The 25,488-nt window shown below is 41.0% G+C and overlaps 1 protein-coding gene across 8 annotated transcripts in view; it reads left to right on the forward strand.

Moving 5' to 3' along the window:
- LOC106051098 (microtubule-actin cross-linking factor 1, isoforms 6/7-like) overlaps nucleotides 1-25,488 on the forward strand; it is a 76,446-nt gene that overhangs the window by 1,189 nt on the left and 49,769 nt on the right. Inside the window, exons 1-2 of one of the 8 annotated variants that reach the window (XM_056036729.1) lie at nucleotides 1,928-2,229; nucleotides 25,204-25,372. In XM_056036729.1, the coding sequence (XP_055892704.1) occupies nucleotides 2,105-2,229; nucleotides 25,204-25,372 (294 nt within the window). In that variant the 5' untranslated portion in view covers nucleotides 1,928-2,104. Of the gene's footprint in view, nucleotides 1-1,927; nucleotides 2,401-2,665; nucleotides 2,781-3,890; nucleotides 4,094-17,350; nucleotides 18,042-25,203; nucleotides 25,373-25,488 lie in introns of those variants that run through there. The other 7 variants (XM_056036731.1, XM_056036732.1, XM_056036734.1 and 4 more) reach the window with 7 other exon arrangements.

Below are 25,488 nucleotides of genomic sequence, written 5' to 3' on the forward strand. Positions count from 1 at the left end.
AAACAGTTCACTATTTCCTTGAGTTCTGTTGGTCTGTAATCAGATTTTCTTTTTATGTTTTCAATATGGTCCCTTATAGTAGGAAGAGGGCTTTCGTCCAGGGTGGAGATTCATTATAGTGTATCGAGGATTCCAGAGTAATTTTTCAAGTCGGTGTTTCTTTTTTTAGGTTTAGATATTCCTGTATGAAATCTGGGGCAAGTGATAGTTTAGTATTAAAATCTCACCTAAAATAAACAAAATCAAAGCAAAAAATCAGTCACCAAATTCCGATCCCCCAGGGGGGGGGGATTTCATTTTGGGGTGGGGGGTTGAACACCCCCTGGCTACGCCCATGATATATATATATATATATATATATATATATATATATATATATATATATCATGGGCGTATATATATATATATATATATATATATATATATATATATATATATATATATATATATATATATATATATCAAAGAAATAGAACACATTGAAAAATACTGTAAGGATAATTTTTTATTATTAAATGTGAAAAAAACCAAAGAGATGATAATCGATTTTCGTAGGGACAAGAAGGAAAATGATATTGTTTCTGTAACTGGAGAGACTATTGAAATTGTGCAAACCTTTAAATACCTTGGTACTATCCTAGACAATAAACTAAATTTTACTGCAAATACTGATTATATCAGCAAAAAAGGGCAGCAAAGATTACGATTACTAAGAAAACTGTCCTCGTTTAATGTTAGCGAAAAGGTCTTTGCTATGTTTTATCACGCTCACATCTGCAATATTTTAAGTTTCAATATCACTGCCTGGCATGGCCTTCTGAGCATTAAAAATAAAAATAAACTTTATAGAATCATAAATGCTGCTGGTAAAATCATTGGCAAAAAACAAACCCCATTTGGGCAGTTGTTTGAGACAAACATCTATAAAAAAGCTAACAAGATCCTCGAAATAAAGAATCACCCTTTGTGTCAGGATTTTGTGATTTTACCATCACAAAAGAGATACATTTAAGACACCGATAGCAAAGACAAACAGACACAAACACTCTTTTGTTCCCCTGGCAATCAAATCATTAAATAAGAACAATCTGGTATAAACTTTGCCACATGTAAATTATGTCTGGTGTGAATGTACACTTTGGTTTCTTATAGTTATAATGTTTTTTGTTTGGTGTAATGCACAAATTGTAAGACAAATTTCCATACGGATAATAAAGATTATTATTATTATTATATAATTATATATATAATATATATATATATTAGTGTGTTGTGTGTACGGTCGTATTTGTATATAAAGTTTATAGCCATAGGTCACTACATCTGGGTGAAAGTCTACATGTTTATGTGTACAATCACTTTCTCACTTTGTATGGGTATAGGGCCTAATGATTCTAAAATTTTATTGGGCGAAGAATTATTCGAAACAATATCAGATCTTTTTATAGCTTTTAGAAGAATTGAATGTTATTTGAGATTCTAGTTTGTTAAAAAAAAAACAACAAAAAAAAAACAAAACGTGAAGGCCGATATTTTTATGCAGATTTTTCAGTTAGTCATACATACATAATTGATTTCATTTTTTGTATGGTTGATTTTCCATGACTATAGATAAAAATGCACATTATCTTGAAATTAAAATCAAATTGAATAAAAAAAAATATTTGTAGATCTAAACAAAAGTTGGTAAAGATGTAAGATTGTAGGCTTATTGACTCACTATATTGTTATTTTATTTAGACTGACTCATTCACAGACTTAACTTAAGCCTATATCACCCATTATATACAAAGTTAATAAATGACACTCTCAAAAATGTATTGACTCTTTCAGTAAATCGCTTATCACATTTAAAATATACATTGTAATAATAATAATAATAATAATAATAATAATAATGAAATGTGATTAAAAAAAAAAGAAAAACAAATAATCCAAACTGGCAGCACCAATTAGCAGACAATCAATGTCGTAAACAAGAATACACGAAATACAGGCTTGGCTAATTAGTCTATATTGGCTAAGAAAACCAGTTACAAAGCTTTATAGTCATAGATCTAGGTCACAAATTGATTTGTGCACACCTACCTCTGTAACATCGTATATGACAATTAAGTTTCCATTTATGATTTGCTGTAAAAGTGGTGATAAAAATCTTCGTGAATGGTTTCTTTATATAGTAAAAAATTCTAGCGGAAGTCAATTTACCATGCAACCAAGGACGCCTCGGTGAATGGAACTTATTCTAATTCTTAGTTACCTTAGTCTTAGTGCTGGCAGTCCATTTTTGTAATATAATAATTAATAGATCTATATAGATCTAGATCTAGTCTATGATTAAAGATTATTATTATTTTATTAGATCTACTGTACTGATGTCAGTGATAAACCAACCATTCGGTATCCATAAATATGACTTTAATTGAATGGAAAGAATCATAGTCTAGTCTAGAATCTAGATCTACATATTAGATCTAGATCTAGTACATATTCATCGTATCAGTAATCAGACTATCTAGTAGTAGATCTAGACTTAGACGAGACTTGGACATTCTATTATTTCTATTTCTAGTTATTTAGTACTTAGTAACTAGATCTATTGATCTAACTAGACTTACTAGACTAGACAGACATATATAGTTAATATAGATCTAGTAATCTAGTTCTAGGAATCTTCAATAAAATCTAGATAATTTTAATTTATCTAGATCTATCTAGTAGATAGATCTAGATCTAGATTTCATCTGGACTTTATCTGGATTTTTTACTAAGTCCTAAGAGTAAGAGTAAAAGTCTAGTTACTTAATTTCTTATTATCTAGATCTAGATACTATTATAGATATCTAGATCTAACAGCTCTTATACTCTAGAATATTCTAGAAATCTAGATTATAGTAGATCATAGTCATAGTAGATCTAGATCTGATTAATAGCCTATAGACTATAGAATAGCCGATAGTTGGATAGCTATACATACAGTATACTCAGTAATACTGGCTATACTACATATAATGATTTATAAAATAATGGCATTAATTTAATATAATAATATTTAGGCTATATTATTACTATATAATAATTTTATTATTTAATATATTAATAATCTAGATCTAGTCCTCTTGACTAGTCACTAGTGACTTCACTTCTACTTAATCTAGTCATTCTAGTGGTGATCAAGAGTGTACTGGTTTTTATATAGAGACTAGTGATCTAGTCAAGAGGAGATTATGATAAATATTTTTTTTTATAAGGCATTAGCTTAGCCTAGGATGTCTAGATATAGATTATAGAATAGAGTTAACTATAATAGTAGAATAACTGGTAAAACTTAAAATTTACATCACCTGGTAAAACTTTACATCGAAGGCCCCTAGTAAGACTTAATAGACTAGATTCCTAGTTTCGATTGACTAGAATACTAGATAGATCTAGAATGATGGGAAGTTTTACCGAATAATCTAGATCTAGAATCTAGATGATGAAGATGAGATCTAGACTCTAACTCTAGATCTAGAGTAGGTACTTTGATAAAAATTTCAAGTTCATTGTATTGTAATGAAACTATTAAAAATCTATTATTATTAGATCTATATATATCTAGATTAGATTTTAGATCTAATCTAGTAATACTAAGTAGTAATTTATAACTAGATATATACATTATATATATAATAGTTAGATCTATAATCATTTAACTGAAATAGGATAAAACCAATTATTATTCTACCTATAATTATCTATACTCTATACTATACCTGATTGGATTATTCTAGATAGATTATTCTAGATAGAATCTATAGATTAGATGCAATGAAAAATAAAAGGTAAAAATTATTTTTTTTCAAAGACAAGTAGAGTAAAATGTTTGTTTGTTTCTAAAATGTTTTATTAAAATATATTTTGGGTGTTTCTTCAGATTTAAAGTTAAGATAATCTATTACTTCATAGTCCAAATTTTACCTCCTGGACTCCTGCAAGATGATCTGGGATGGCAGTAGGCAGGGTATGATACTGGGACCATTGAGATGACCAAACAACAGTCCATAAACCAGGCAGCCATTAAGATCTAGCAGTGAAGTAGTTATATCCAGAAGTAGATCTACTAAATTCTACTTCTAGCTATATTTCCTAGATTTCTAGAAATATTGGCGATATAGAATAATCTAGATCTAATCTATATAGAATCAATATAGATTCTCCTATAATATAGGCATAAATTTAATAGAATTTCTAAACTAGAATAATTGAATAATTTTTAAAAACAATTAATTTATTAGTAATTGAATAGATCTAGAATACTAATTATTCTACTATAATTTACTATATAGTTTCAATCTAGCATCAAAGGTCAAGAGTCTAGTTCTAATTCTAGAGATGATTTCTAGTAGAATTATCTAGACTCAGAATCTACAATATAAAATTCTTAGTCCTGATCACTCATTGACTCACAGTCACTAATTCTCCTACTTGCTGTGGACTTAAAATGTGAAAATTTAACATTCTATTACTTAACTGAGCCAAGGACAACAAAGCTGTTTTCAAGATCAAAACCACAGTGGTTCATCAGTTTACCAAAATGATTTTTATTCACAATTTCTAACAACTATATCTTTGAAAGCCTAAATTGTGCCGATGTGCCTCAAATCAACAAACAAACAAACAAACAAACCAACATCTAAAATTCAAAATAAATTATAATTCCTTTCACTTAAAAAATGTTTGTAAAATGTTCTACGTTTTGGATGTTCCTTTAGATGGGGGATGGGAGTGGGCTCTTGCATTGTTTAAAACTGTGCTTTGTGAGCCTTTCATTTAGAGGAATAAAAACAAAAAGGAGTGTCTTGAAAATTTGAGGTTAGGAATGAGGGCTTTCTATTAGCGAATGCCAAAAAATGATGCAATATTATTGTAATACTTGCTGTACCACTGAATATACAAGGGCCAAGAAAGTGTATTGTTGGGTGAGGGGTGTTTCAATGAAAAATAATGGGGGGGGGGGGCGCATTATAATGCAGGTAGATAAGAAGGCTGTAACTTATGGGCCTAAAATGTGTTTGTGCACACTCCATAATAGGGGTTTTTGGTCTGTTGGATTGAAGGATAAAAGAGACAAAAATAAAAGCGAATTATAGAATTTGACAGCTACAATATTGTGTCAGCTTGGGGGTAACATTGTAATGCAGACCGTTTTATTGATGGATTTCCATTTGTAAATCATGTTTACTGGCATGCGCCTTGATAAACATCAAATATGATAGCCCATTTCATTGGAATGAGTTATTGTAACATTAATTTTCTTTAAATAGGCTAAAGCTGCTTTTTACAGTCAACCTATTTAATAATTAAATGCCTTCTTTCCATTACATTATTATCTGTAGAAATCTCAATTTCTCCTTTCATGCTTGCATTTTATGGAATTTACATTAGAAGCATTTGAGATTTGTTGATGTCTGAAGACTGAAGTCATTTGATAATTATTGACTAATTGTTAGTCTCCTGAAATAACGAGACTAACCACCATTTCCATAGCTTCAATGAAAACAGTTCTTTAAATCAATTTAGTGTTCATATCCATGCAACTGGTACATAGTTGAAGGTATTTCCCCAAATTTTTTTGTAGCAAAAAAAAATGTTCTGGTATGTAATCACTTGCACATATTTTTTTAAAATGTCTGCTGTTGCAAAAGTGCTTTGTTTGTTCACTTGGGAGTCACACACTGGTGGTCACCTGCTGCAGCCCAATCCCCCTTCCCCCCCATGACGCCACTGGTACCTTAGTTAATCTTGTTACATTTAATCTTGTTTTTCCAATTAAAAAATAATATTTTTTTTTACATTTTTCTAAATTAATTAACTAGTTTGTTTTTGTCTACATGTACCGGTAACTAACTAATATTAAACATTTGGGAGGCAGATGATATAAATGATACTAGAAATCCCAGATGCTATAATAGACAGGACCAAAAGTATGTGCGGAGGAGAGTTCAAATATGGGTTGATCCATGGGTGTAGCCAGAGGGGGGATCTTGGGGTTAAAAATTCCCCCCCCTCCTGAAGGGTAAGAGGAATTTTGTGACAGATTTCTGCTTTGATTTTGTTTATTTTAGGTTAGATTTTAATACCGGTACCAGGAGGTTTTGTGGTTAAACTCCCCTCTTCTATAAAACAAAAAAAAATGAAGCAAACAATCCCCAAATTCAAAGAGGATAGCTAAGGGGGATTTCGATTTTAAAACCCCCTTCAAAATTTTTTTTTTACGATAAACCCCCCTCTTCAATTTTAGACTAAAGCATACATCTGTCACCAGACTCTTTGAGAGTATCCAGAGGGCTTCAAGAATTAGGTTTTGAGATTAAAATCCCCCCTACAGATAGTTTTGAGGTTGAAAACCCCCTCTTCAATATTATTCTAAAGGAAACTACAGCCACCTAATTCTATGAGCGTGGCTAAGGGGGTTTTGAGTTTGTTTTAAAAAAAAAGACTCCAGAGATTTTTTAGTTTAAAACCCTACAACAGATGGTTTTGCCGATAAAACTGCCCTTTTCGATATAAAATCTAAAGCAAACTATAGTCACTACGAATTTCTACCAGTCCATTAATAAAGTGCAGTGAATTGCATGGAAGTCACCTGCCAAAATTGAAAAAAAGACTAAATGTGGCTCAACAAAGATTTCTAAGACGGATTTTAGAAGTCAGTTATAAAGATCGGGTCCCAATCAAGGAAATCCTATGCCGAACAACTTAGTGAAGTGACAGAGCATAGCATAATGTTTGTGAGACATGTTCCCAGACAAAATGAATTACGCATACCAAAAGTTGCGATGACATGGAGGCCAGTACGAGGAAAGCGCAAACAAGGACATCTAAGTATAACTTGGCGCCATACTTTCATGGACACCAGGTGGGAAGAAGCGTCAGATATATCCAGTGTCATTTCTTTGTGGAGACAGCTCTTCAATGTGCCGAACGGCATGGAAGAATCCAAGTCTAAGTCCTAAGTAAGTATGAATACAAGATTAGGTTTTTGAACTAAATTTTTTTAATATAATTTAACGGTTTCGCCAGGCTCAGTAACTGAACCACACGTGAAGGCCAGGAGTTGGACTGGTTGTCAGAGGCTATTTGAGACGCATGCCATGCCATTGAAAGCATTTTATAGGTAATGATGGGCTTAAGCTACTAAATGTAATCGTATCTTTCCACCAAAATAGGATGGGTACAGTGTAATTCAACGGTGCCAGCTCCGAAAGTTTCAGTATAAACAGCGGAGTTATAGGCCTACGAGTATGTGTCCTGGCCCCAACCCTCTTTGGAATACTATTTTCACTGCTAATCCACAACGCGTTTGACAAATCCACCGAGGGTATATATCTCCATTCTAGATTTGATGGCAAACTCCTAAATATTGCCAGACTGAGGGTCAAAACTAAAATCATAACCACCCTCGTAAGAGATATGTTATTCGCGAATGACGCAGCGGTAGTGGCACACACACAAGAGGAACTTCAGTCACTAATGTCCCGCTTCTCTCAGACCTGTAAAGAATATCGCCTAACTATTAGCGCGAAGAAAACAAACGTAATGGGACCACCTGCTACAGCACCACCCTCCATCCTCATTGACGATAACAAGCTGAACGCCGTAAATGAGTTCTGCTATCTGGGATCCACAATTCAAGATGACCTGTCTATAGAAGAGGCGATAAAAAAACGTATATGGAAGGCTGCCTCGACCTTTGCTAGACTCAGGTCAAGTGTTTGGGAAAACCAGAAGCCCACTACAGTGACCGAAATGGAAGTCTACAAGGCATGCGTTATGAGTACACTACTGTATGGCAGTGAATCATGGACCACCTACTCAAAGCAAGAGAGAAAACTAAACTCATTCCATTTGCGATGTCTCCGTAGGATCTTAAAAATCACATGGAAAGTAAAAGTGCAATACTGAGATCCTTGCACGAACAGGTATTCACAGCATCTTTACAGCCCTCAGACAACGCCGCTTGCGCTGGCTTTGACATGTTCGCCGGATGGAGGACAAGCGCATCCCGAAAGTCATCCTCTACGGACAACTCGCGACTGGCTCAAGAAAAACTGGTCGCCCCCACCTCCGTTACATAGATGTAATAAAACGGGACCTCAAATCAGTGAACATCAATACTGACCATTGGGAAGACATAGCTCTAGACAGCACCAGATGGAGAGAGAGACTGACCAAGAAAGCTATGGACAGTGAAAGAACGTGGGTCTAAGCTCAGGAAGAAAAACGTACAATACGAAAAATGGCCAGCTCCTCCACCACCGAAGCAAAAGCCACCTTAACCTGCGATATTTGTGGACGGGAGTGTCTCTCCAAAAAGGGCTCCACAGCCACATGAGGAAGTGTGCGAGATGAACCGTAGTTGTTCTACGACTTAAGGAGGCCAACAAATATATACATATGTATATACATGGCGCGGGGTGGGGAGGGGGAGAAAAAAATGATGGCTATGTCCATGGGCTGATCTATTGCAAGTTCAAAAAGGGGGGGGGGGGAGGAGGAGGGTGTGTTTAGCAATAATACAAAATGTAGCCTACATATTCTTAATAGAAAATATAATGCTTCTTTCTATGCAGTTCCATATTTGGACTTAAAAAGCTATTTAAGATACGGGTCCCTTTATAAATCCAGATATTATACGTCATTGCTAAATAATTCTTGGGGGCCCTAAGATAATGCCTTTGTTGCTTATATGTAGGCCTAAATCTGGTCCTGATCTGAACCAACACCTGTCAATATCAACATTTGTGCTGGGTAATTTTTTCTATCAAAACAAAAAATTGTGATTGGCCATAAAGTTTTGTTATTGAAAAAAAAATTAAGTCATAATTAACCAGTAGCATATCACATACAAATCCAAATTTGCAAAATTACCAGAGTGTAATACTTTTTGTTTTTTAATAATTAAAAAATGTATCAAGTTGAATTAGAATATTTAGACTATTTATAATTTATACATTAGTCTATTAAAAACTTACTAGAAAATAAAGAAGATTCAAAAGGATCTGTTTTTCAAACATTAACATTGCGATCCAGTGGCGTCATTGGTGGATGAGACGGGTCCGCCCCAGTTCACACCCACGAGAAGAAACCACAACAGAAAAAAAAGTTGCATCTCTACAAAAGAATACAACTTTTATAACTATAAGTATCAGTAGCTAGATCCTCGAACGACAATGCATACATTTTTATATGTTATTGTGACAGATGCATACAAAGATGGATTGCAAGATTCGGAATTTAAGAATTATCCGAATCCGCGGAAAGTCAGCGAAGCCCTGTCCTAGTTTGGTGAGGGCCACACACTCTATGCACTCTATGCCAGTGATGCCCAATCTTATTAGTCCCGCTGGCCATTTTAATCTCCAGCACTCGTGTCACGGGCCACATCAACGAAAACGTATATATATATATAGACGATAGAAAATTGACTTGAATTTGAAGTTATTTGATTAGAAACCCTTGGATCTATATTAAGTACTTACATTAATGAATTGTATATTTGAAGCTATTTTTTTTTCACGCGTCAGATAATGGCCTAATTTCTGTACCGTACTTAAAATATGAGCAATTTTATAGCTAGCTTTACAACCGACTCATTTTCTTGTCTCTTTTTAGTAAATATTCCTATCGATCTACACTCTGTAGGCATAGTTAAGCTATCATTTATTCGCGGCTTAAATCGAGAATGCCGCCATATTTGTTTTATAATGCCGTTTATACGTTTTTCTTTTTTAAACAGTCACACTTTCTTTACAAATCAAATATGTCAGCTGATTATTTTGTTCCACAAAAAGTAAAGATCCGTACACCTTTTCTGATAGATTCTACATTCAGAGCCCCATTTAACAAGCATACAAATATTAAAGGTCATAGTACCAATTAACTAAAGAAAAAATTGGGGGCCGTAACGTAGATAAAGATACATTTGTCAACCTTTTTTTTTTTTTTTGAATGGGGGATTTTCTACACATTGTCGGGCCGGATGGAACCACGTCGCGGGCTGGATCTGGCCCGCGTGCCGTATTTTTGGCATCACTGCTCTATCCGGACGAAAGAATATAAGGGAGCAGGATCACAGCTGCATTTAAGAGTGGAGGAGGTTATAGACGAACGCCAATCCCACCAACTTATCAGACAAAACAGAGCCGCCATTCGTTGCTGGACTTGTAATATCCCTGGCCAATTAATAATAATTATAGCTTTTATATAGCGTTACTTTCATGCTTAAAGCATGCTCAGAGCGCTATAGTCCAATCCCATTGGGGGAGGGGAGGGGGCATGCAAAGGAATTGTCACAGGACGTTTCGAGGCCTTGAGTTTGAACGGTCAGAACGGCAACCGGGGAAACTAATGTATGCCGGGAGTATTATTAACCCTCCCAAGAGTCTAAATAGTACCATGCCCTGTGACGATATTGTATCTATCTTCGTTGGCGAAACTGATGGAAGCCCTCGATATGCTAGAGCGTATGAAACAACAAAATATTATTGAACCATCAAACTACTCACCAGTTGTGCTGGTTAAAAAGGAAGATGGGACTTAGCGATTGTGTGTTCACTACAGGGCATTGAACATGTCACTCAGGACATTTATCTTTTTCCCTGCATTGATGACACATTGGATACACTCGCTAAATCACGAATTTTCTCGATTCTAGATCTTAACAGGTGATATTGTTAAATAAAATTCATCCCAAAGATAAAGAGAAGACGACCATTAGACTTGTGCTGGCCACTTTGGAGAGAGTGATGGAGCAGGTTATAAGAAACTGCAATATGTACTAATCTTGATGGCGTTATCCTACTTGGAAAAATATTAGACGAACATTTGAGCCGTTTGTGTGAGCTATTTCAACGGATTCCAAGTGCAGGCATGAGCTCAAATCCAACACATTTGAATTGTTCAAAAAGGTTTTAAAATATTTGGAACGTGTTGCATCGGACGAAGGCATAAGCATGTGTCACGAATGAATGTGTGTATTATATATTTTTACTTGTATATGTCAGTTGTAACGTATGCGCGAATGACCAGATGTGTTGTTTTTTTTTAAATTACAGCTGAACTCGTGGTCACCTAGACTTATTGAGAAACTAAGGTAGTTTCTATAGAACTATATTAAATAGAAAGCTGTAACAGTTTCTGTGCACCGAAATGTAATGGATACTGTGCAGTTCAATGGTGCCCACTCCGAAATTTTCAGCAAATACAGCTGAATACTCTTCTCACTTCTAATCCACCAAGCGTTTGACTAATCCACCGAAGGCATCTACCACCACTCCAGATTTGATGGCAAACTTTTAAATATTTCCAGACTGAGGGCCAAAAGGAAAATCATAACCAGCCTCTGCCTCTAAAGGATCCCGATCTCTCGAGAATAGTGCTCCACAGTCACATGAAAAAGTGTTCTATTAGATGACCCATAGTTGTTCTACTACTGAAGGAGGCAAAAAAAAAGAACAACCCGTGGTGAGTCTACAGTCTACATTTCCAGAAGTTGTTACCACCACAAGTGCAGTTGAAGTTAGCCGCTAATTGTTTCCGCCTCCGCCAGTTGTTACTGCGCATATTTAGGTGAGTTCGAATCCTGCGGCTAGCCTACAGATGTTAATTCCAAATCCGTGGAAGGTCCCCTCCAAGAATGCTCTGTACTGTGGCGGCCGATTATGTGATAACGATTGTCCTAAACTGACAGGCAATAATGATCTTTGTCAAGGAGTATGAAGTTCCTTCGTATAATCCATACTGTTATAAACTTGGTGGTGGCACAGATGGGGGTAGTGGTGTGAGTGTAGTCAGCCGACGCAATTCGCCCTAGGCTAGCGCTAGACGAGCGGTCAACCGTGACGAGTTACGACTGTCAGCCGAGACGAGTGTCAACACGGCGGTTCGGGAAGGATCGACGGCGGTCCGGGAAGGATCGACGTCGTGAACAGAGCTCAGGAGCGTCACGAGAGTTGTAGTCATCTGACCGCCTGGAAACGTCGAGCGGCGTTCTGTCCGGTTCGAGAAGGCCATTAGGACCCTATATAAGAGCGGAGGTGTCGCAGTCAAGACGGTCGAGAAAAGGGGCTCAATACAGCAAGGTTCAGAAAGGAGGTTCACGACAAGAGTTCAGAACACGGTCGACTACAGCACAGTTCAACGGTGTGGTTCTGTATAGAGCATTACGACGGTTCCGTGCGGAGTACTAGCAAGTACAGTTGAGGCGAACGGCGTCTTGATCTTTGTCTGTGATCGAGTCCGACACAACGAGCCTAGTGTGTGAAGTCAGTCCTGAACTGTTGAACGCAGTGCAAGCCCGGAACGAGACGGAGAGGCCAGTGCAAGAGTTGATACGGCGGAACGGTGTTATCGGAGAGATATTTGTACAGTGTACGTGTTGCCAATTTTACAGTATTGGCTGTTATTTATTCAACTATTAAAGTGTTACGTTACTTTGGAGCCCTGAGTTGTCAAGTTCTTTAAGTTGGTGGTGTATGGTGCAGTTTGCAGAGAGCCTGGATAGTGAGATTCGTAACAACTGGTGTCAGAAGTGGGATAGGATCGGAATCGGATTGGATCGGATCTACTATGGCTCGTCTGAAACTGCTGTACGAACTTGAATTTAGAGAACTGAAGCAAGAACTCCATGATCGAGATCTGAAAACGATCGGAAATAAAGAAACCTTACAAACACGCCTCCGAGAATGCATAGTTGAAGAAGAGGAAGATCCAGACACGTATCTGTTTGAAGTCGCACCAGATTTTGGAAAGTTCATGAACTCTGTACGAGACGGTATTCGGGCTATGAGTGTGACACTGAAGAAGTGCACCGAGGACTTCTGTAGCGAGATTAAAGAGATGGGTACCTCAGTGAAGGAAGTGACGAGCCCCGTGGTGAAAACGATGGACGTGGTGGAAGAAACCCTGTACGACCAAAGAGACTTGAAAGATAAAGGAACTGCGCCACCGTTAAACAATGAACTACTACCCACCCAAAGCTTTGAAGAAATATGCAGTGACAACGGCAATGCTGATGAATGTGGTGCTGCCTGTGAATCTGAAAACAAGGAGTACAGACCTGTGGAGCCGAAAGAGACAGACGAAGAGACAATGGAAGCTGCCCATAGTTCGAACGAATCTTGTGCTGAAGCTTTACCTGATATGAGCATCTCAAACAGCAAAACAGATCAAGAGAACGCTGATTCTGCCTACAAGCCTGTTGCTGATGGACGTTTACATGATGAAAGCTACCAGCGAGGCTTGGACCCTACAGAAGTTCGTCCAGATGCTAAGCTCAGCGAGAGAAGCCCTGGTGGAGATCATGAGAACCCATTGAAACCTGACGAAGCCGTTGAGAGACATATGCAAGTCGAGAGATACCAGCCAGGTCCGCACCTAACAGACGTTGGTCCAGCCGCCAAGACTGGAGAGGAAAGTCCTTATGGTGGTAAAGAGAATCCAAGGAAGCTTGACGTTGAAGTTGATGGAAATTGGCACGATGAAAGTCATCGACCAGGTCTGAAACCAACAGGCAATTGGCCCGTTACTGAGACGAGGGAGAGAGGTCCTGATGCTGGTGAAGAAAGCCGAATGGAGCCTGAAGCCGAAGACGAGGGACCTTTGCATGAGGAGTGTTACCAACCTGCCCCACGAGCATGCCCTCCAGACAAGGCTGAAAATGATGACATGTCCCACAATTCCCTGTCCTGTGGATTTGAAGCCCATCCCAGTCCTTCTTCGCAAAGCCCTGTGAAGTCACCTCTTTGGCCAACGATCTTGGTATCCCCAGCCCTTACATCCTATACCTTTCCATTTGCCAAACGGCTGCCCTCAATACCGAACGACAAGAGAGCGACGCAACCACGACATCACTGCAGTCAGATGAAGACCAACTGGCGGAGAAGAAGAAGGCTACTTTTGTTGAATGCAAGATGGATGACAATGCAACCTCGATATCACTGCAGCCACATGAAGACCAACTGGCGGAGAAGAAGAAGAAGGCGACTTTTGCTGAGTGCAATATGGACGACCATGCGATCACGAGGTCGATACAACCAGATGAAGGCTAACTGGAGGAAAAGAAGAAAACGTTTTCTGAACTCAACGTGGATGGCGATGAAAGCACGACGGCGAAGCAACCAGGTTAAGGCCAACTGGAGGAAGAGAAGGAAGCGACAATTGCTGACTGCAACATGGATGGCTCCATCAAGCTCAAGAGGCAAGCCAACTGCCACTGATCGACCCCCGCCTGCAGCGATGAAACTTTACAGCCAATGTCATGATGTTGATTCTGTCCGGGACGGACGGATCTAAGGAGGGGGCAGTGTTATAAACTTGGTGGTGGCACAGGTGTGAGTGTAGTCAGCCGACGCAATTCGCCCCAGGCTAGCGCTAGACGAGCGGTCAACCGTGACGAGTTACGACTGTCAGCCAAGACGAGTGTCAACACGGCGGTTCGGGAAGGATCGACGGCGGTCCGGGAAGGATCGACGTCGTGAACAGAGCTCAGGAGCGTCACGAGAGTTGTAGTCATCTAACCGCCTGGAAACGTCGAGCGGCGTTCTGTCCGGTTCGAGAAGGCCAGCAGGGACCCTATATAAGAGCGGAGGTGTCGCAGTCAAGACGGTCGAGAAAAGGGGCTCAATACAGCAAGGTTCAGAAAGGAGGTTCACGACAAGAGTTCAGAACACGGTCGACTACAGCACAGTTCAACGGTGTGGTTCTGTATAGAGCATTACGACGGTTCCGTGCGGAGTACTAGCAAGTACAGTTGAGGCGAACGGCGTCTTGATCTTGGTCTGTGATCGAGTCCGACACAACGAGCCTAGTGTGTGAAGTCAGTCCTGAACTGTTGAACGCAGTGCAAGCCCGGAACGAGACGGAGAGGCCAGTGCAAGAGTTGATACGGCGGAACGGTGTTATCGGAGAGATATTTGTACAGTGTACGTGTTGCCAATTTTACAGTATTGGCTGTTATTTATTCAACTATTAAAGTGTTACGTTACTTTGGAGCCCTGAGTTGTCAAGTTCTTTAAGTTGGTGGTGTATGGTGCAGTTTGCAGAGAGCCTGGATAGTGAGATTCGTAACAATACGATATTTATATTTCATTCAGTCAAACGAAAAGAATAAATTGAGAGTCGAAAGGCTTCTCTAAAAGTTTCTTGGTGTCACTTTTTTATACCGGGTATTTAGAGTGTTCACTCGAAGACAAGTTATATTTATATATAAACAAAGTTCATAGAACTACGAAATCAGTGTGGCATTTTACTTCTCGAGAGACAATCTTTTCCCTTTGTGTGACTACCTAGGCCAATCCTTGATACACAGCTGCTTTCACAGGTTAGGCATCTGTAATCACCAGGCGCCGTTGCATTTTCACCCTTCTTTCTACTACTATTGTATATGGCTTCTGCTATCCGGGAACCTTCCTTTAAGCTCGCTCTCCATTAGGATCTATCCAGTGCCACTTTTTCCCAGCTGTTAGTAACGATTTTGAAGAGTTTCATGTCGCGTTTGCATACGTCAATATTCCGTAAAAGTGGACGACCAGCGGCTCTCTGCCTTCTGTTAGATCACCGTACAGAATGTCTTGTGGAAGTCGACCTTCTGGCATTCTATGAATGTGGCCAAGCCAGCCAAGTTGTATGCTGCTGATAACACTGCGGATATCTTGGCACCATGCTCTTCGTAGCACTCCCTCATTTGTTATTTTTGGTTATTTTATCTTGCCTCTTTTTTTTAAAGATCCGCCTTAGGTATCGGAGGTGGAAGATATTGAGCTTTTTTTTCTGCTATGAGTAGGTTGACCATGTTTCACTTCCGTATAGCAAAGTGCTTATCACACAGGTCCAGTAGACCAAGGCTTTGGTATTGTTAGTCAGCAAAGTATTGTCCCACCCTCTTTTCTGCAACCTTGACATTGTGCCCATTGCTTTGGCTATCCTTTTGTTAATGTCTTTATCCAGAAGAACATCGTTGGATATGATGGATAGCAAAAAATGTCAACAATTTCTAGTGGCTGGCCATCAATGGCCTCGTGAATTATTATTTTAGTCTTGCTTTGACTAATATTTAAGCCGAACTTCTGGTAAGCAGCATATAGTTTGTCAACCAGTGTCTGAAGCTGAGAAATCAGTAGACAAGTTTAAATGCAAAGATTCAGAGCACAGGAGTTTACGCACGGACGTGATATTCTTGAAGAGCCTGTTAAGCTACGGATGGAGGCAAGATTCTGTCATGGGACAAAAAGCTAAGTTATTATTCTCGATCAGAAACTGATTATGTGCGACCATATCCAGCATGTACGCGATTCAGCCTCTAAGAGGTTGAACATCGTAGATAAGCTAGCTAGAACAAAGTGGGGTTCGAGAGCTGATGTGTTGTGTAGCTCTAGATGGAAACAGTGAGCTCTCAGATGGATTACAGTCTACATTTTCAGGTCTGGGCATCGCAAACGTCTGTAGCGTGCTTGGATGCTGTTAAGAATCGAGCCATCAGACTGATTTGTGGCAGATTCAGAACAACGCCGATTGCCGCCTGCGAAATTATGGCGAATGTACCTCCGTTGATATTGCGCAGAGAGCGAGCTATCATATTCTCACGAGAGGTATAGACGGCTGGAGGAGAGTTGCCCCCTCAGAAGTCTGGTCGACAACTGTGAGAGTAAGAGACGACTCAAAAACTGACCATGCTTCATGTATGCGGCTCGTGCTCTGGTAAGAGAGATGAATCTACCCGGTGGAGTGGACTGTCCTGTTCTTCCCCTCACCGAGCAAGGCCTTCGGCATGCCGACGATACCGAAGTGCCTACTTGACCCGGTGATGACCAGACAAAGTGACCCAACCCGGCTATACCAAGTAGCCAGAGAAAGCATCGGATGGTATCTAGCAAGAGTGACTAATATCCACACAGACGGATCTGTGCTGATGCTCAAGGGAACTATGAGGACTGGAATGGTGTGTTAGCACGATTCCCTGGCATTCCCGAAAGTGGCGAGCTGTTGGGTCCTTGCTACAGAAAAAGCAGAATTGGATGCGATACACAAAGCATTGGAATGGGTGGAAGAGAGGATCTGTGATGGAACTGCGCCAGTTGAGAACGTGGTCATATTTACGGATTCGATCTCCGCCCTAGAGACCCTCGAAGGGCAGAGTGCAGGGCTCGGAAAGATCTTCCTAGCGATTCTGGAACGTCTTTAACTGAAATGTATACAATGGGTGCCCGTCAATTATGGTCTGGTCGGCCACGAGCGCCCCGACATTTTGGCCCTAAAACCGCGGTCCGAACGGCACTCGTAAATGATGTACACACAGTAGTATAAGATCCCTAGCCGACAACCGATTATTGGCACGTTGGAATGATGGCTGAGACGCTCCGGATATGGACCGTAAGCTCTGGAGGCGGATGAGTTGACCAGGCCAAAAGAATGCGTGGTGGTAACTTAATCGTGCGGAACAGGCAGTCATAGCATGATAGCACATTCCGAATCGGTCACTTTCAATTGGTGCTTACTTCGGGCGGTTTCCAGAGCATTACAAGACACCCTGTCGCCACTGCATGGAGGACGACGAAACAATAACCCACATTTTTTTTTATGAATGACGCGTTTTGCATGAAGGGTGATAGGGACAATGAAATGAGAGAGAAAGAACTGGTCCGTGTTCGGCAACGGGTCTTTCCTTGTACAGGGACAAGGCGACCTTAAGACTCACTGCCCGATTTCTTTCATGTGCTCTAAGGGAGTAATCTCAGCAGGATTTCTTACTAAAGTGGTTTCTGATACGGTCAGATCTATATTCGCGTTTGGGTTCGGTTGGATGTTATGAAATTAGTAACAGCAAAACTAAGTACATGTGCATAAGTTAAACACTTGAACTTGAAATTTTGCATAATTAAAAAAAAATAAAACACAAAAAATGAAAAACGTATTAAGCAGTTACGTATTTCTGCAGTCAAAGTACACTAAACATCGAAGCAATAATTGTGATAATGATTCCACATTGAACACAGATAATGGTTAGTGTTTGATATATGTCATTATTTCTCAAGTTTCTATGTTTAGCCTAGCTATTATATCTCTAATTCGTCCCGAGACATGACGTTAAACTGCGCTCCTCTTTCCTTAGCACTTTTGGAGCTCAAAAGTGCCCTACTTCTTTTCTATCATTGTGTCTGCCTCCTCTTTTCCTAAGTCTGCCTTCATTGATCATCACACTGTCTCCTTAACTTTAAATTCTCACTACGTCCTAGACCAGTCCGTTTGCCGTGGACTGCGACGGGTAAGGGGGGATAAAGAGATCCTGATGTTTGAGTGGTGGCTATCTGAGGATAAACCACAACAACACAATACTTTGGCTCCAAGTTCCCCTAGACCTGAGACCCAGATGGCCCGCTCTGGGTCAACCGGCTGGTCATGCCGAGCTACCAGCATAGGTCGTCGACCTATGCTGGAGGGCGGTGGCTGGAGGGTCAATCAGGGAGCTGCTGTATCGGACACATGTCCGATGTAGCAGCTGACTGAGTATAGCACCTGTGTAGCCCTGGCGGGCTCATTCTGGACATCCGAATGGCCCGTCCCCTTGTTGGACTCGATGGCGGGTGGGGAGCACAGGTGCCGAATTAACCAAAATATATATGGACAAAAAAACACACACAAAACTACTTGCCCCAGACCTATGTCTGGGCAAGAAACGACGAATTGACGATAAAGAGGAGGTCCCAAAAAGCTCCCAAAAAGCTGTGCCACCTGGCCATCATTTCTGGTGGTTAGATGCACAGAGGAGGGAAAAAGCCTGACCAAGTTGAGCCCTTTTATTATCTATAAGGGACTCCAAGTCAGTAGTGGGAGAGCCCAAGAGTGTGTCTAAGCTACACAAAACAATAGAACTCCTTGTAGAAGTAGACAGCAAGACACACTCTGATGGGCTTTTAAGATGCAGAAGACTCTGTGATCTCCAAGTGGAAGTCATGCCACACAAGAGTCTGAACACCAGCAGAGGTGTAATCAGCTCTAGGGACCTACTGGAATGTTCCGAGAAGGAAATAGTGGAGGGCATTGAAGGAGTCACCCATGCCCGGCGCATTACCAGGCGCAGGGAGGGTGAGGAGGTCAAAACCGCCACTATTATCCTCACATTCGGAACTAGGACACCGCCAGAGTATGTGAAGGCAGGATACCTACGAGTTCCAGTGAGGCCCTACATACCTAACCCCATGAGGTGCTTCAAGTGCCAGGGTTATGGACACGGCGCGGCAGTCTGCAAGAGGAACACTGTGTGTGCCAGATGTGCTGGAGAGGGTCATGAGGACAAGGGCTGCACAGCCCAGTTCAAATGCCCAAACTGTCAAGCTGGCCACTCAGCCTACTCCAAGGACTGCCCTGTGTGGAAACAGGAGGTTGCCGTGCAGGAGTACAAGGCAAGAAACGGATGTACCTTTAGCCAGGCGAAATCGGCTGTACTGGCCCTACCCAAGGGCCAATTCGGCTTGACAAAGACCTACGCCCAGGCTGTTGCTAAGAAAGGAAGATCCTAACCACACAGACGGACACATTGACCCCACCACCCCCTCCTCCTCCCCCAACTCAGAAGAAAACACCGCCAAAGAACACACCTCTGAAGAAACAAGAAAGCCCTGTTGTCATGCTAAAGAACAGGTTCTCTGTGCTCGCTGATGAGAGCATGGAGACTGAGCAGCATGTCAAAACCAATACTCCGGGAGAACCCGGAGACATCATGTCTGACACAGGTTCTCCTCAGAGAACCCAGCCAGACACCCCAACCTCTACTGAGTTAGAGGTTAACCAACTCCCTAAGGGGAGAAATCAAAGCGGAGAGGATGCCCGAGGTGAGAGAGGAGGAAATAACCTCCGCTCTAACCAGAGGGATCTCCCCTCTCCAGAGAGAAAGACTTCCCCCAAAAGGGGGTTGTCCTCCTCTCCATCCAAACCCAAGAATAAAAATACCAAGGTCACTGGAATAAAGGGAAACCCCTCCGGGGGCCTCCCAAGGCCAAATAGCTCCAAGTAGGTCATCTAGAATAAGCCATGGATTCCAGAATTGTACAGTGGAATTGTAGAGGCCTCAAGGCCAATTACGAGGAAATGCAGCTACTGATGGACTCTGAGACTCCTGTAGCTGTCTGCTTACAGGAAACATTTCTAAAAGATTGCATCAGCTTCCGAAGCTACCGTGCTTACACCAAGAATGTTGAGGATGCAGAGAGAGCATCAGGTGGAGTCTGTATCCTTGTGAAGGATAGCATCCCCCATGAGAGGGTAGAACTACAGACCACCCTTCACAAGGTTATCACTTGCTGCAGCCTGTATCTACCACCAGGCGCTCCATTAAACCGAACAGACATGGAGGACCTATTGAAACAACTCCCCCGGCCTTATTTAATCCTTGGGGATTTCAATGCCCATAACACCATGTGGGGATCCAACAATACCGACACAAGAGGTCGTATGCTGGAGGATATCTTCCTCCAACATGATTTTTGCATACTTAATGATGCATCACCGACCTACTTGCACCCAGGAACTGGATCATTCACATGCATTGACCTCACCGTATGCGTCCCCGGACTTCTGGACGATTTTAAATGGTCAGTTAGCAATGATCTACGGGGAAGTGATCACTTCCCAATCATCATTACTAACAATCTCCCTTCATTGGGACGACCTCAGCGGTGGAAACTGAATAAGGCCGATTGGGAACAATTCCAAAAAAGATGCTCTGAGGATATCACAGAAAATATCCTCCATGAACAGAACCCAGCTGATACCTTTGCTAGCAAGCTACTAAGTATAGCCAGGAAAGTTGTACCCCTAACCTCTGCAAATCCAAAACGGCCTAGCAAACCATGGTTTGATACAGCTTGCAAAAGTGCTATTGGTGATAGGAAAAAACGACTGGCTGCATTTATAAAGAATCCTTCCCAGGAAAACATAAAGCTATTCAGGATAGCTAGAGCAAAGGCTAGACAAACCATACGGTCAGCCAAAAGGAATTCCTGGAGAAGTTTTGTCGGCAGTCTGGATGCCAAAACTTCTGCTAGAGCGGTTTGGAAGGCAGTAAGGCGAATCAAAGGGAAAGAATCAAATGCAATAGGGCATTTGAAAAACCAAGGACGAACTGTCACGTCCCCCAGAGAAATAGCTGACTGCCTTGCATCCTCAATAGCAGAAAAATCATCCACTGCACACTACACGCCAGAGTTCCAAAAAGTCAAAACCAGGGAGGAAAGACACCCCATTGATTTCAGGTCAGAGAACAATGAAGACTACAACAAACCGTTCTCGCTTGAGGAACTGAGGGAATCGCTGGACAAGTCACATGACACAGCGCCTGGAGAAGACGAAATCCATTACCAGTTCCTCAAGCACCTTGCCGAACCCTCACTGGCAGTCCTACTAGGGGTCTATAACTGTGTGTGGCAAACAGGCGCTTTCCCAAACAGCTGGAGGAAAGCCACAGTTATACCGATACCTAAACCGGGAAGAGACGGCTCTGACCCAGCTAACTATCGACCAATAGCACTAACAAGCTGCATCTGCAAAACCATGGAAAGAATGATTAACAGTAGGCTGGTCTGGTACCTGGAAAGGAATAAAGTGATCTCAAACTACCAGTGCGGATTCCGGCAGGGGCGGACAACAACTGACCACCTGGTAAGGCTGGAAGCTTATATTAGAAATGCATTACTCAGAAGAGAACATCTAGTAGCTGTATTCTTCGATATAGAAAAGGCCTATGACACAACCTGGAAACATGGCATTCTACGTGACCTGGCGCTTATGGGGCTTAAGGGACACCTCCCCCGTTTTGTGGAGGAATTCCTGAAAGATCGAAAATTTCAGGTCCGAGTGGGCAACTCCGCTTCTGACACTCATGACCAGGAAATGGGTGTACCCCAGGGCAGCATTCTGTCAGTCACCCTGTTCAACATTAAAATAAATAGCATCATAAATGAGCTGTCCCCTGGCATAGAGTGCTCTTTGTATGTTGATGACTTTGTCATTCTTACTTATGGGAAAAACATGAACACCTTAGAAAGGAAATTACAGTTATGTTTAAACAAAATTCAGGGTTGGGCAAACTATAATGGTTTCAAATTCTCTGACTCCAAAACAGTTAGTATGCATTTTTGTAATCTAAGGGGGCTCCACCCAGACCCTGAACTATTTATACACAAAAAGAAGATCCCTGTCGTGAAAACTACAAAATTTTTAGGCCCCACCTTAGATTCCAAATTTAATTTTCTCCCCAACATTAAGGAACTTAAGAAGAAATGCCAAAAGTCATTAAACATACTAAGAGTACTCAGCCATACGGACTGGGGAGCTGACAGAGATACCTTGCTGCTGCTCTATCGGAGTCTAATTCGATCCAAGCTAGACTACGGATCCATAATATATGGAGCAGCAAGGAAGTCGTACCTAAAAATACTGGAACCAATACAAAATGCTGCCCTGCGTCTCTGTCTCGGCGCGTTTCGTACATCACCTATCCCAAGTCTCCATGTGGAGGCTGGAGAACTCCCCATGGATATAAGAATGAAAAAGCTTGCAATGCAGTATATAGTCAAGCTAAAATCCAACCCCACGAACCCTGCTTTTGACTCCATATTTAACCCCACAGAGGTAGAATTATACAATCGAAGGCCTAACGTCATACAGCCGTTGGGCCTTCGAATGAGAGAACCCATCCAAAATTTAACCCCACCCATTGACCAAATCTCTAAAATAGAAACCCCTCAGAATCCTCCTTGGCTAATGAATAAACCTAAATTAAATTTATTTCTCCTTAATTTCAAAAAAGAAAATACAGACCCAAGAATACTACAAGTCCACTTTAGGGAACTGCAGGAGAGCTACGGAGATTGTGGCACCATCTACACAGACGGATCCAAAATGGAGGGAAAGGTCGCGTGTGCCTGCTCCTTTCGGAACAAAACAATCTCCCGTAGACTCCCCGATGGCTGCTCCATCTTTACAGCCGAATTGCACGCAATATTGCTTGCACTTATGGCCGTAAAAGCATCAGAAAGGAGTAAATTTATAATCTGCTCCGACTCCAAATCTGCATTGCAAGCTTTGGGGCGGATGAAGACTGACATCCCATTGGTACATAAGAGCCTGAAGCTGTTGGACCTAATAACAGCCGACCGTAGGCATGTCACCTTCATCTGGGTCCCCCCCCCCATGTTGGCATTGAGGGAAACGAAGCCGCAGACAGAGAAGCAAAGAGAGCCCTAAATCATGCGGTGTCAGGAACCCAAATTCCCTACTCGGACCTGAGACAAAGTATTGCCTCTGCCACCTATCAAGAGTGGCAGAACCGATGGGAGGCTGAGACTCACAGTAAACTCAGGCAGATTGTGGCGGATGTCAGGTGGCGGCCCACATCTAAGGGTCTGACAAGGCGTGGTAGCACAACCATGTCCAGACTTAGGATTGGCCACACCTACATCACGCACTCTTTTGTACTGAAGAGAGAGGAGCCCCCACTTTGCGAGTACTGTGACTCTCGCCTCACCGTGGAACATATCCTCGTTGATTGCCCCAGATACCAGGATGTCAGGGCGAAACATTTTAGAGCCACTAATCTAAAAACACTATTTAATAATGTCGACCCTGGGAAGGTACTGGGCTTTATTCGGGAAGTGGGGCTATCTACGAAGATCTGATTTCTGAATTTGTGAACATGCACTATTTACATTAGATTTTTACCAAATATTTAAATTTTTACTACCTTTACTATTTTAACTGTGAATAGACCTTAATTTTAATTATATTACTGTATAGAATCTGGCCCTTGTTGTTTATAGAGAGAGTAGTCCTTAAGGGACTGCAGGCACGACCGGCCTAAATTGTGCCGATGTGCCTCAAATCAACAAATCAAATCAAATATCTCTAATTCTAATCTAATCTCTAATTCTTACTGCAAACAGTGAAAATACCCTTTCACTGGTAATACTTGTGGCAGGAATAGTCAACATCATTTTAGCAATCGATGCCATCGTCGGGATGTTCAAATATCATCTTCTTTCCAAAGTTTGCAAGGCATCGCAGTCAGTCAAGAGCAGTGCCAAGAAAATTTCAAGCTCTTGTCTCGTCTCATTACTATCAGCATTAGACAAATGAGTCACAGCTGTCTTATAGTCTAATACCGATACTAAATCATATGATACAGGGTTAACTTTTACTCTTTTGGAAAGGGCTATTAAACCGAATGGCTGAATTCCCTAAAACTGTCTTTATGTGCTCTGTCTGAATGCTTTGATACCATCAGGTTTATTAAAGAGGAAAGGACTGTTAAGTCGTTGGCGAATGCCTGTGCGAGTCTAGATTTAACTGACCGTCTGACCAGAGTGGGGTACCAGAGGTCCCGGGACCTGTACAAACTGAGAATGGGCCCATAATAACGGACGGCAAAGGGGCAGAGGCATTGAACACATATTTCGCTGGTGTCTTTAAAGCATAAGAAAAAACTTCCATGTCGGTGGCTCTTGACAGCATCAGGATAGCTAAAGAAAAACGCGGCTTTCACCTTGATGGAGATGATGCCCCCCCCAGCGGAACGCAGTAGTACATTATAGGATTATGACCTCGCATGAGTTTGGGGAACCCATTGAATCGGCTCAATGGACCGTGACCCATGAAAAACGAATGTTATTAAATGATCATCTTGTTGATGGGGGCCTCCACACAGAAGGGTCTGGGGAGAACAATTCTTCACCATGACCACGGGATAAAATCCTTTCCATGTTCAAAGGTTCATATAACGGATTTATCTCGAACCTTTTTGGACATCTCAACAGCTAAGCTATTCCTCGGGAACTCGCTCCGCTAGTTAATCGTCTGGTCAGAGTCATAGATAAGGAATCGAACAAGCTTATCAACATTAAGGACGAGACACTAGAAATGTATCGAGATCGTGATATAGAAATATTTATAATGTAAATTGTCCACTACATGTTTAAAAAAGGTGGTATCTGGTTACAATAAAAATAAAAAAAAATTTCAAACAAGCAAATCACTGGTAATCGTTACTAGGATATTTCTTACACCATGTCTATACGATATTCCCAGATTGTTAAAAATAAGTCAAATATCTTTTTTTAAAAAATATTAGTTGCACTACTTAGTAGAACATTTATCTTTATATATTGACAGAAAGAAACAATTAACTGTTCGATTCATCCCCGAGACTGAAGACGAGATAGTTGACAAGGATCATCCCGAATCAAGTACTCTTATATCAGGAAAAGAAATGCTTGCAAGAAAAACTACAAAACAGATCAAAAGGAAAAAGACAACAGTTCGAAAATCAGAAAAGTCTTTGGTAATTGAAACATCTTTTAATTATATGTAAATATTTATGTAGGTTGATCTAAATTTAGGTAAATTCCTGCTCTACTGTAAAGGTTGTGATTTCCGATATTATCGCGGCTATTTCAG

This window comes from Biomphalaria glabrata, chromosome 7 (assembly GCF_947242115.1).
Source record: "Biomphalaria glabrata chromosome 7, xgBioGlab47.1, whole genome shotgun sequence".
NCBI lineage: Eukaryota > Metazoa > Mollusca > Gastropoda > Planorbidae > Biomphalaria > Biomphalaria glabrata.